Genomic DNA, 13,947 nt, shown 5'->3' on the forward strand with positions numbered 1-13,947 from the left:
GAACGCAGCCTAAATCTCACTACACATCGCTTTCTCTTCAATACTCTATACGTCTCATAATATAATTCTCACTTTCCTTTTTCGGCGTTTCAAAAAATTTCTTTCATGTTCTAATTTTAGAGATCCATTTATCTTTCTTCAAACTTTGTGTGCGTCTGGGTGATTCAATTATATATCAAATTTACTTTATCTGTAAAATTTTGAAAAGAAAAAAAGTACATGTCACGTAGAAAAGAACCCTCAGATTGGATATCCATAGGATATCTTAACTATCTTATTATACATACAGTTCAAATGCTCAATAAAAAATATTAAGTTCCATATTTTATAATAAATTCTTAAATGTTAAAGTACATAACACCATGCTTAACCTAAAAATTATATTTTTATTAGAATAGTTAATATAAAATATTAAGTTTCCAAAGTCAAGTAATTTTATTTTTAAACATAATATTTTGATGTTTAAATTTTTTACTATTATGGATAATAAAATAATAAAAGTTCAAATTAATGAATTACAAGGATTTCATTAGGTATTTCGACTTTTAATTAGTATTATATTTTTTAATACTATATTATAAAAGCGTCCACATCCATTACCAAACCCTGATCTGTATCCGCTACCCGGTAAAATATGTCGGATCAGATAATAGTCATCAGATATGGATATTTTTGGATCAGCGAATAGGATCACCCGGATCAGATATTTGTGAACGTCCTACTTGTAAGTGTGTACTAGCTCCTTTAATCACATGTTTTCCCCCTTCGTAAGAAAATTTCATTCTTAAAAAAAAAAAAACTGCTGGCCTGGAATTTGTCCGAACTTACTTAATAATCAGTTCTTCAGCACACAGCATAACCTATTCAACTAGTTCTAACAGCCACCCGAAACAAGCGCGCTGGTTAGGGGGTCAAATTATATGCAGCAAGCGCGCTGTTTTCCTTTCCTTTACAGCAACGTACTTTTAAAGTTACAACTGATTTTCAAGCTTGTAACCTTTGGGAAGCTTGAGAAAATGAAATCATTATTGCTTCTCATTTCTTCCTGGAGATTCCTAGAATGAAGATTCTATTCTGTTCTGGCTATACTTCTTCGAGTGAAATATCTACAGGGTTGGATCTCGAACCTTGATGTTTGGACGAATACTGTCTCGCCAAATCCTTGAGTGTTTTCAGAAGCTCCTGGAATGATGGTCGGCTCCGTGGATCACTAATAATGAAATATGGTTCAGATAAGTGTCAAAAGAATCGTGCATAATTTAATGATGAGCAGAACAAAACTCAGTGAGATATGGATTCACTTGAATAAGTACCTCTGCCAACAGCTCTTGATTATAGCTGCCCACCTCACATCTACATCACTTGGAATTTCAAGTCTTTGGTTCATGAACCCAACTGCGCCAATCACCTAAACGAAGTGGGAGTGATTTGATTAGAATTTGGAAAGATTAAGATGTATAAGAAAACACAATTTAATTGATACAACTTCCTGCAGACATCTCAAAGTTCTGTTAACATTAGTCAAGCTATACTTGTTTGAAAGAGATTGAGTCAATATGTCTCTTTTATAATTAAACAAAAATAGGGGAAGTATCATGTGAAAAATAACTATTGACGTAAGATTGTGAGAACACGAATGTACACAAATTTATGCATGTCTATGGATTATACATGTATGTGCATGAATTTCGTGAGTGCAAATCATCCTATGTATATAGAGTTTGTGATTTTGTAAAGGGATTTTTTTCATTTAACCACCCACTATGTAGGCCAATTTGCAGTAAACCACCCGCTATGTCGATATTTATTTTAACCAACCAAAAGTGTTGCTCCGTTAACAATTCGCCACCATGAGCGTTACTGTCCAATTTTCCATCAATTTTTTAAAAAAAATACCATTTTACCCTCAATTTTAAAAAAATCAGGGGCAAAGTTGTCTTTTTCATGCCCTTTCGACAACAAATTGGACGATTATGCCCGTGGGTGGCTAATGGTTAACGGAGCAACACTTTTGGGTGGTTTAAAATAAATATCGACATAGCGGGTGGTTTGCTGCAAATTGGCCTGCATAGCGGGCGGTTAAATGCAAAAAAAGTCATTTTATAAATATCAAAGGATAAAAAAAAAATCAAGCACATACAGACAAAAATCATCGCACATATTGCAACAACAAAGAAAATATACATACAAGAAAACAGGAATTTTTTCATTTCATCTTAATACCTTAACCTATTGAAAGTTTTCAACATTTACTTCCTTTTCCTTTTCAAAATTGAAATTTCTTTAATATTTTATTCTTTGTCAGTTGATTGCATTTCGAAAGTTCATTGAAAAAAATTGAAATTTGCAAAAGTCTATACATGGGGACGCTAAACTACAAATGAAAAATCTGCCATGTGAAGAGAATGATTTTCCAAGGAAAGATCAAGACCAGAAAACACAACTCTATCTAACCAAAAATTGACTGCTTATGCTTTTGAATGATGGCTTCGTCTTATACTACAGAATATAGATTTTGAATGAACTCAGATGATAAGAATAAGTTACAGAGTGTATATTCAAGATATTAAAGACCCTATTCAGTATAGCTTTTTCTATCTGAAGAAGATACTGAAATTTACTGCAATAAACTTTCTCACATCTACTTTAAAAGCCATTACCTGCATTGCGTTGAGACTTTCCCATGGAGTTTTCTCGGTTGCAAGTTCCCACAATATCACTCCATAACTATATACGTCAGACCTACATAATCCCACAAACCATGGTATGATTACTTTGATGTATATAGAAGTCAAAAGATAACCAAACATGATCAAAACATACTTCTCGTCTGAAGGTTCATGGCGAAGGACCTCTGGTGCCATCCATTGAGGCTAAAATCAAAATGGTTTTACCAGAAAAATAAATTTCAAGGAAAAATATAGAGGACAGTTGCACATATCATATCACATGACATACCGTTCCCTTTCCTGTCCTTGTAGTTAGATAAGTCTCATGTTTAATACGTGAGAGGCCAAAGTCAGCAACCTGTTGATGTAGAGACAGAATAGAGTTATAAAGTAACGGATGATATCTGACTTCATGTTTCACCTTGTATAACTGAGCAGAATAAGATCTAGAGAAAATTGTTATATGGGTCATTCTACGCTGAACCACCCCTTATATGACTACTGATTCTAGAACACCCCTTATATCTATTTAGTTAGCAAAGTCACACATCTTTCCCTTTACCGTTAAAAAATCCTTGACTTTGCTAACGGAATAGGTATAAGGGGTGTGAATTTGCAAAGATTTGGACGGATTTTTTAATGGAAAAGGGTAAGGGATGTGACTTTGCTAAAGGAATAGATGTAAGGGGTGTTTTAGAATCAATAGTTATATAAGGGGTGGTTTGGCGATGAATAGCCATATAAGGGGTGGTTTCCAACAATTTTCTCTAAGAAATAAGTAACATATACCTTTACAGTCCAATTCTTGTCAACTAGAAGATTTGAAGACTTCAAATCCCGGTGAACAATAGGGGGGTTGCAACAATGAAGATAGTTCATTCCTCGTGCCTGCAGATGAGGATACAAAACTAGTAAGGTGATATAGGAGAAAGTGTACCATAAGCGAAGCACAGAATAACTGATCATCAAGATACTAACAATATCTAAAGCCATGTGAACTCGCCTCCTCCAATCTAGTTTACATAAATTTCTCTGCAATTGACGGAATAAGCTCCCCCTGCAAACAATGAGTTTAAGAAAACAGTAATTTTCTCTATTTTACAAAAATTTGTCTGATATTAGGAAATGATGACATGGCAGAAATGAACCGTGGAAGAAATTCGGAAACAATGCAGAGATGCTCAGGTGAGGTCACTGCACCCATGAACAGCAGTATATTTGGATGACGAAGCCCCTTCATGAGAGATACCTACATGGGGGAATAGAGAACTATTAAGGGTCTGTTTGGCATTGAACCATTTTCGTTTATAATGGCATTAATTGGAACGAAGGGTTTTAGGACTTTGAGAATTGTGCAAAAGTAAACAAAACAAATGCCGTTATAATGCCATTATTTCATACTCCCTTCGATCGGAATTATAAAGGGTTTTAGTCTCAATTCTTTGATCAACAATATAAGGTGATTAGACTCTATTTCCTTGTAAATATGAAAAGTTTCATCAGAAAGATGAAAAGGCAACACATTGATGAATAAAACAAATCAACCCACCAATACAAACACAAAGTATACCTTTTTCAAGATTTCAAGGTATAACAATTGTCTTTTAAAAACAAATAAACCTATTTCTCAATTCTTGTGAAAACTTTTAAAACCCCTTATAAATCCGATCAGAGGGAGTACAAATGATCCTTTAGCCAAACAACATTATTGCATATAATATACTTAAATGTGAGAATGTCATTATAAATGACCAAACCAAACAGACCCTAAACTGGAAAATGTCCAAACTAGTATACTTCATATACTTATATCATAAACTAGTTCATCCATAAATCAACATTGAAATGGTCCAATTTTAACACACTAGTCTTTCCTTGTAACATAAATAACAAAATACCTCTTGTCTAAATGAGAAGATGGCATCTTCTGTATAATCCACTTTAGAGAAAACTTTAATTGCAACTTCCTGCAAAACTAACTCGCTATTAGTGCTCCATAAACAACCGAGGTACACCGTTCAAGATAGAATATCCTAAGTTAACATACCGACCCACACCAAAAACCATGATAAACTGTTCCACAAGAACCTGCAGAAAAGGAAGAGAAGAACAGATTAATAAAGAGCAAAAGATGAAGAATATAGAGATTCGGATGATAAATGTGACCTTGTCCGATCTGTTCTTTAAAAATGAGATCTTCCCAAAGGACTTCAAAATCCAAGCAATCAATGTCCATGTCGAGTTTCTTTGCAGAGCTGCCGCTAGTGGTACTGCTTGCACAACTAGTCTTACTGCTTGTGGTGCTTACATTAAGTGGGGATGACCACGAGCAAGGGGGGGCTAGAGAATCACAGTCGTGGGTCTTATCATCATTCTGCACCCAAGCCCACCCAAACTGCGGGGGCTGCGGCTCCCGCGTCTCTGGAAGTTGTTGCTCGTTCCCTTTCCACGGCCATTTCATTGCTTTCTTGTTCATCCAACCCGTGGTCATCTTGCGGATACCCGCTATTCCCTCATTCTCGTCCTCACCATCCGTTGATTCATTAAACTTCATTTTGGATCGAACTTTGTTGCTTACTTTGCTAGCCTAATCATTACTCAAATACCCCAAATGTCAATAACATGACCTCAATTGATTAGTCTGAACAAAAAAATAACCCTTAGGGCTCGTTTGGTATCCATATCTTAAGATAGCAGATATCATGTATGGATATGGATTCAGATATCAGGTATGGGTTGTTCATCAAAAAGAGGAAAGGAGTATATGGAGTAGGTAGAAAATGAGTATATCAGTATATCAAGTATATCAACTTGATATCCATATACTGATATATTCCATACCCATATCTGATATCATGATATGGGTACCCAACAAGTCCTAACTTTACTCACCAAGTCCGTTATTTTCGAAGAAATCGCAACTTGCAAAGGCTGATCGGGATCAAGCCCAAGTTTGGATGAAACTTTGTGGCTAAAAGTCTCAGAGCTCCATGAATCGGGCAAAGTATACCTCATGGTTTCAAACGGTTTTGAATCACTTGCAACACATGCAACCCCAATCAATGTACCATCTTCATCATACAGAGGAGAGTCAGTTACAAGAATGGAAAATCTCCTGCCCGACTTACTTCTCACAGGGAACAGCCCAGTCCAACTCTCCCCTATCTTCACCCGATTCACTATTAAAGTTCCCAGAGGAACATTTTCATCATCTACCAAAACTTCATACACAGTCTTACCAAGAACTTCTGCTGCAGTATAACCATAGAGTTTTTCAGCAGGTCGGTTCCTGCATAATCAATTCTACCGGTTGGCAATTACAACAACCAACTACAATCAATTATTTTTCCCACCACCATTACTTTTGTCCTTCATAAACATTAACAAAGTGTTGGGTGAGAACAAGTAATCATGATTTAAACCAAATTTCAAATTTTCAACAAAAATTGAGTGGCACTATGACTATAGGGAAAGATCATAAAATAATAAAATTATGGCTGATTCCATTCTCGTTCAGAATGTAGTCTATTAAGTTGACACAATCACCATATAAGAGCATTTTAGAAAATTTTGCATGCACAAAATATAAGGAAATGAAAAGAATATACAGAGAAACGAGTGAGGAAGCAACGAATAATTATTTTTTTATTAATTTTAAGTTTAACGGGTTTCTCCAATTTGTTCATCTTCTATTTGCTGAAATTGCCATGATGCTGCAAGTGTTGTTTACTCTCAACCATATTCAGATTTCCCCTACAGAAAACAGCATTGTATTGTTTCCTATAGATTGTATATATTTCTATTGGTTCATCAGTCCAAATTGAAATAAGACCAAGCCCACACATGATATTCAAATTCCAAACACATTTATATAATTATTTTCAGATAATATAATTATAAGATAAGAATAAGATTGTCTAATGAGCTGAAAAACAGATTTAGTTTGCGACATACAAGAGTATAAGAACACCTCTTACACTTAAACCAACATGCAGCTTGGTATACTGGCAAAAGGATGTAATACAATACTACCTATACAATGCAATACCGAACAAAGTTTTCATAGCCTTTCTGTTTAATTCTCTTAATTCTCTTACTCCTCCCAAATTTTTCATCTTTATCCAGGAAGTTGCAGAAGTGCTTAATCTTATTATAGCTTTCAGTATCACTCGTGGAGTAAATTAAACATCATACAATCAACATGTCAGAAAAATGGAGAATGTAGAGGATAGAGTGAATAAATTGGGATAGATAGGTTGTCGGGAAAGAGTATAAAACCATTGAATTGGTATTCGTTGATGGGTTTGGCGAATCAGGAACTCCAAACGACCACTTAATCTGGGTTTTGGCTCATTGCAAGCTTAGATTTGGCTCAAATCAAAACCTAGGTGTGACATGAGGTTGAGCTTCAAAGTTTGATTTCCTAACTGGCTACCTAAAAATGCCGCCTAAAAGGTTTTGAACGTCAGCAATTCAGCATTCAGGACAATCACATCTATTCAACTAATCTCACACTAACTCCACCAACTTGATCAAATTGTCCGTGAAAACTCAAACAATAAAAACAACAAAATTCGGATCCAAAAAAACGATTGCAACCGCAAGGAGTTCCATTAACCTCAGAAAAAGTATAAGTACCAGTAAATTAGCCGATCGTCGGCATTCATTATATGAATGGCTTGGCCCATGCACTGCAGGATGTTTAAATAAAGCCTTTCGTCGAGCTGAGCCACAGGGGACTGTATTCGGAAGCGCGGCGGCGGAGGCGGAGGAGGCAGGGCATGGAGCATGTGGGTGGTGGAAGCAGCTACCCGGGCGTCCGGGAGCGCGAGCTTAGACATTTCATGTCTGAGGTTAGCGTGCGCTGATTCAAGCTCCTGGATTTTCCGTAGAAGCTCCTCAGGCTTGGGCGTGTCCATGGCCGAGAATTGCGAGGAAGCTCAAAAAGAGGGTACCATATATAAATGGAGCAGATGAAGAATCAGAAGGTGGGAGACGAAGCTAAGAAGCAGACAATCATACTGAATTCATGGTGGATGGAACTCTTTTTTCACGAAGAGTCGGTTATCAATTGGGTGATTCAGTCTTGAAGAGGGCAATTGGGTTGGGACCATAGAGCTATACCACCCGTTTCTTTCCTCTCTGCTAAGTTTCATTGATCCGAGATTTTGTTTTACAAAATATCAAAACAATTATTATAAAATAAAATATCACCCTCTTTGTCTGTAATAGGCTACGAGAAATTGCAAATTAACGCCCCTACAAACCTACAAAGTCAATGTGTGTACAAACTAAAAAGGTGTGCATTTGTTGTGTGAGAATTGAAGTGTAATCTCAAAGAACCTACCATATGTCACAAACTAGATTGTTCGATAGAGCTCTTGGTGGCCGAGATGGACGCGGGAGGAAAAAAGGTGTATATCTAAGAATCAGTGATGTTTTTTTAAATAGGAATAACATTGATGTAATAGGATGGAAATGTCCCGTTATAAAATATGTCTCATCTGATTTATCGTATTCACTCTCCCTCTATCTCAGCCTCTTCTTCCATTCATGGTGATTCGTCCTCACTCTCCAATTTGAAGCTCGTCGGCGGCCTCAGCCTCTAGATTGATGTTGGCTTCAACATCAATGTCGATTCCTCCACACTCGTCTTTAGCCTCAATCTCTGGATCTCCGCCTTTTTCTTCCATCAATGGCCGCTTATTAATTTTCTCACTTAAAGCTAAAGTTCGTCTTCGGTCGCATCCTCTCGAACGTCGCATCAGAGTCACAATCATCCTTCACCAGTGGAGGAGTCGTTGCGATATGGAAACAACTTCAAGGTTCTTTGTTATCAGAGAATAAGTTTTCATTATGAAACCAGGGTTTAGCTGCAGACTATTTGAACATAAAAGAGAAGGTGTTAAGTTTCTACTCTAATTGTACATGAGTAACCATCGAGGCATTCTCAGCGATGAAATGTGAGTGTCAACTTTAATGTGTTATTCGTATGGAAATTTTAAAATTCTACTTTGCCCTCTGTATCCATTTTTGTTATTTTGTTACAATGCTCCTATCAAGGAGGTGGTCCTGCACCTTCCCTCCGGCTGATGTTAAAAACTTTGAGGAAAAAACAATTCTTTAGAAGCAACTGGACTAGGAGGCTCTTACGGTCCCGATAACTAGTAGGTAAGTATGTGGATTGAATTGATGTATTTATTTTGATAAGTGCAACAACATGAGATGTATCGCACCATTGTTGAATCAAACTAATATTGTTTCACTTATCTTCAATTTTTAAAGTTGGCAAACAACTGACTTAGTTTTAATGTTCTAAAAAACACTAGCAGTAAGGAAAAGTACAGCATCTTGATTATAAGTCAGTTCCTAACATTATTGAGAGAGAGATTGTAATCTTGTGATCGATCATTAATATAAGAGTTTAGTGTTTTCAGAATTATCGTTTTAAATTTTAGAAGATTAAATTTTGCTCCTAGGAACTAACTTCTGAGTCCCTTAGATTAAGCGCCTTTCACGATCCTACAATTGGTATTAGAGCAAGGTTCAATTATGAAACAATGACCAGGAATGGAAATTTGAACTTGGCATATCCATCAAGAAGCTGCATTAACTTCAAGAAGGAGACCTCAATTGGTGGTTGGGAGTTCACACAACATACATCCAGACACAAGATTACCAATGGTGGAAAATCATCGAACTTGGTGATGAGGAGATCACTGCAACCATCAAAGATAGAAAGGATTAGCAACCTGAGCACTATATCAAGATGGAGAAAAATGTCAAAAATCGCCATCTTGTACTCATCGGACTCACAAGAACTGATATGACAAAGTCATTAGCATCGCAACGGCCAAAGAAATGTGGGTTGCCATGATATTTATCCACATATGAAGTGATGACATGAAAAACAACCGAAAGTTCAACCTTTAAAGAGAATTTCATGCCTTCAAGATGTAGCCTGGTGAAAATCTTGTTCGCTTACTAATCCAGATTCACAATATTAGTTGACAAACTAAGCGCTATTGGCATCACCATCCCTCGATGGGAGCAATATCTGACTGTAATCTACGGAATGAGCGACAAGTATGAGTTGACAAGAAGAATAGCCCTTATGTCAAATGAAAGCAAGTCCCTTCCAGTAAAGGATATCTTTGTAAAGTTCTTCGACCAAGAAATAGCCGACAACCAAAGACATAGCGTGATCACAGAATCGAAAGGGACTGCCTTGAAGCTCACTAGAGTTCTGGAGAATGTGGAAAATGAAGAGGCCGATAATGATAATGACCTAGAGATTGCTTTAATGACAAAGATGGTAAAGACAAAAAATGCTTAATCTAATGATAATCAAAAGGGACTTTCCTTGTTCTTATTTATATTTGATATTAGCCTTGAGGACAATGCTTAATTTAAGTGTGGTGAGGTAGGAGTATATTCGTTACTTGTACATATTTTCTATAAATATGAAGAACACAAAAAATGTAAAATTTAAAAATAACAGAGGCATAAATAAAAAGAACCAATATAAAATCTTGGGATGAGTGAAAAATTTTTGGGATGTTCAGGCAATAAGCATGTAATCTGGCTGGCATTAGGCCTAGCAGTAAGAGAATTTTTAGAGTTGTGAGGTATGTGAGACCATTTATGAGAGTGTTAAGTGAAAACCCGAGAGGGCACTTAAGCGAGAATTGGAGTGAAAAGATTTAAGTGTTTAGGATGCTTCTTTTTCATATCTTTGGCGCTGGAGACATAAGTGTTGGAGTATATGAGAGTTTCGAGTAGGTTTCACAAGGAGATATAAGGTGTAGATTTAATTTAATTTTTATCTCACATTGAGATTACATGATTTAAATCACTTTGCTAGAGTATTCTAGGCTTACTTCGCATTTCATATGAGGTATTTTGATCAGTATTTTTCTTTTGGGAGATTCAGAGACACACTATTGACGATGGTATGCGTAGATACTTGGATTAGATTTATTTTCTGGTGTTTGATGCATGTTGTTGTGGTTGTGCTATGCGGATCTTTTCTCTAGGAATTGGTGGTTGAAATGTGTTGTGTGAAATGAACATTATTTAGAGAAGTAGGTCATTATTGTGTTGAAGAGGAGATGTGTAGGATGGAGTTATGATTTTTATTTTTATTTTTGATCACTATCTTTGATCTTTGTTTTAGAGGAGATTAGGATATTCGTTGATTTTATTGGTTATGGTCACTTGGGATACACTGTTACATGGTTATGAGTGATTACTTCTTAAGGATTGAGAGCATTTTACGGTGAGGATTAGACTTTGATGTACAAGTTGAATTAGTGAGGGACGAGTAGTGTTATTTTTCTATGTGAGTGTTTTTGTACTTGGACTTTCTATATGGGGATTACTGAGAGTTGAGTGGTATTCTATTCCACCCGGGACGAGTAGAAGTTTAAGTGTGGGGGTGTTTGATAGGCACGTCTACGACACGTCTATAAGCATGGATTTAGCGCAATTTCACTACATTTATGGACGTTCTTATGGTGTATTTAGTCCAAAATTTTATCCGACGGTATATATATATCTTATTTGAGTTACTTTGGAGCTTGTTAGAGTCAACGAAGAGCTTAGAAAGAGTGAAGACGAAGGCATGCACATCGGAGGTGCAAAACGAGCTTAAGGAGTCAATACTTAGAAGAGGGCCCATTGCGGCCACGACACATTCATCGGCGCCCGCCGATGTGGAATTCAAACAAGGCTACAGAAGTCATCGGCGTCCGCCAATCTCCAGACTAACTTAAAGACTTAGTCTTTCTTCCTATCTTTTTGTTGCGATTTTGGTCTAAATTGATTTGTTATTTTCCAAAATTGTGTTATTTATTTATTTATTTTAGGTTAAGCCTTTAAAAAGGCAAAACTCTATCATTTTAAGAGACACTTAATACATTGTTTAGTTTCTCTTTTATCGTTCTGTAGTTTGTGTTATACTTGAGAGAAAACATTGCTCTTGGGTGTTTTAGAGTTCTTCTCCAATGGTTAGTAATGGTTCTTCATTTTTCTATATTTGTAAACCTTTGTATGGAGGGCTAAAGCCCCAATTTCTTAGTAAATCATTAAATTGTTATTTGGTTTGATGTAATTGAGTAATTTCGGGTTGTTATTATGATTAAACGGTTTTTCTCTGAATTTATTGTCTATTGAATTATGTATTTTAGTGCTAGATTTATCACCTAGGATAAAAGTCTTTATTCATAATTGTTAGGATAGATTAATGGTGTTTGCCTTGATATATTCCCTCGAAACAAACATGAAAACTTAGATCGGTTTGAACTAAGTCTTAGTGTAGAGAATAACATTGTGGTCTAGTCGCGAAAGGCCTATTCCCTGATGCTCTTTGCTTTAATACTTCCATTGATTTTAATTATAGGAGTTCATCATAGTTAATCAATTTGGTAAGGTTTAGTATGCTCGGTTTGAGGTGCTGGATACTTTTTATATAGGGTTAGGGTCAAATATTTGAGGTTATGTGTTCTTATGGAATTACAATGATGTTTCATCAATCAAATAACATGAATTTGCTTTGCTAAGAATCATTTTAATTAGTTTTATAAATCATCTTTTTTTTTGCTTTCATTAGTTAGTTTTAATCAATCAAATCCCCCTTTGCTTTCTAAAATAGATTTGCTCTAGAAAAGTTTAAATAAGTTGATGCCTCTTGCGGGTTCGAACCTTACTTCCACTATATTCTAACTAATAGAATTTAGTAAAGTGTAGGAATTAAAAGAGGTCAAGACCTTTAGTCTTGCGTTGTTTGCATAATAAGGTGTTTGTCTGCCTATAAAACGACTTGGCAAATATCTAGTTATCATTGATCTATGTGTTCCATTCCCTATGACCATTAGTCCACATCTCGGAATATTCACTTAGATGAAAAATCACCTTCCTAATTTTTAATGTATGCTTGAGTGTCGTTGTCCTTCCAATATTTAAATGTATGCATATGTATCCATGTTATTATCATTATGGTTGGTAAATGAGTTGAAGCGCTATACTTATACCGCTTTGACTAAACTTTGCTAGAATCGATGGGAACCGGCCGTCTATTTTATGGGGACCGACCGTCTGTTATAGGAACCGACCTCTCCTACGGCTAGTTGTGAACGAAATTAATGCGCCGACCTACAAGGCTATTTTTCCAAATCCTGAATAGAATTATTTCCTTACCTGGATTCCCAAGAGATTTATGTCATCATTTGCACGGTGAACGTTGTAATTCAGACCGTTGAAGCTGCTTGATTATGTATCTCGTTCCTTCATTACCGACTACCTCACATGTTTTTATCACTCTCAATATCTATTGCTCTCAAATCTCTACTGTCTTCAATCCCTCTTGCACTCAACCTCAAAACTCAATAACTAAGCATGTCAAATGGCCAGCTCTTCCCAAACCAATTCCTCTGCTCACACTATTGATGTCTCAGAATATGAGGAGTTTCTTGCCTTCATGAGGTGTATGCAAGAAGCTCAAGCTACACCTACTCCTCCTCTGGAGAAGACTGTTGTCACCTCCTTCACCTCGACAACTCCATAAACCATCACCCTACCCGCTGCTGCCACCACCCTAAAGCCCCTTCTCCTCCACGTCCTCAAAATAAGCCAAGCCCGCCCTCCAGTTCAGAGAAAACCATCTCCCTAAGTACCCAGTCTTCTCACCCCGAGTCTACCGAGCCATAAAAGAAGGACGTGATCGACCTCAACACTGTCGAGATCAAGGAATCGGTCACCAACAATGACCTTGAGGTTAGTGAGGAACACAAGTCACCTAAACCCTCCATTCTCATCAGCGACAAGGACAACGCTCCTCGCCAGTCGCGCAAACGTCCTCTCACTGAAGGCCCTTCGAAGGCCCCATCCTTTGCGGCCCAAAAGGCATATCCACCTCGTCCCGGCCATCTACAAAAGCCATTGCAGCTATTTCCCCCAACGACGACTCTCGTTGCTCCAAGGCTCCTCTAACAATGGAGCTCTCACTGCCTTTGGCCACCAGAAACTTCCAGACCCGCTCAATCATTGAGTCTATCATATTAGGGAATTGGGTTTTGGGAAACCCTGAACCCAAGAGAGTTCGATGTCGCTTCTACCGTGGTGACACTAGAGCGCACTCGCTGGCTCAAGTTGGAGACGAAGCCTTTTACAGTTAATACAGACGAGGTCAGGAAATTCTACTCCAGTATCAACCCCATGACTCCTACTCCCCGACAAGTTTATTCAGTCACCCTTCTACCCTGGGGAGACGAGCCCTTCA

At 37.1% G+C, this 13,947-nt stretch overlaps 1 protein-coding gene across 1 annotated transcript; it reads right to left on the reverse strand.

Moving 5' to 3' along the window:
- Positions 1-1,083: 1,083 nt before the first annotated feature.
- On the reverse strand, positions 1,084-7,588 carry LOC141251488 (uncharacterized). Its single transcript, XM_073670341.1, has 13 exons — positions 7,308-7,588; positions 5,562-5,958; positions 4,836-5,256; positions 4,717-4,757; positions 4,568-4,636; positions 3,818-3,918; positions 3,648-3,726; positions 3,459-3,557; positions 2,959-3,027; positions 2,824-2,873; positions 2,661-2,742; positions 1,314-1,408; positions 1,084-1,210 (listed from the first exon to the last, which is right to left on the reverse strand). The coding sequence occupies exons 1-13, from the start codon at positions 7,586-7,588 to the stop codon at positions 1,084-1,086; spliced, it is 1,911 nt and encodes a 636-aa protein (XP_073526442.1).
- Between the last annotated feature and the right edge of the window lie 6,359 nt (positions 7,589-13,947).

The sequence above is a fragment of the Phyllobates terribilis genome, unplaced genomic scaffold (genome assembly GCF_046119375.1).
Source record: "Phyllobates terribilis strain yellow unplaced genomic scaffold, ASM4611937v1 Scaffold_7129__1_contigs__length_39789, whole genome shotgun sequence".
In the NCBI taxonomy this organism is placed as follows: Eukaryota; Metazoa; Chordata; class Amphibia; order Anura; family Dendrobatidae; genus Phyllobates; species Phyllobates terribilis.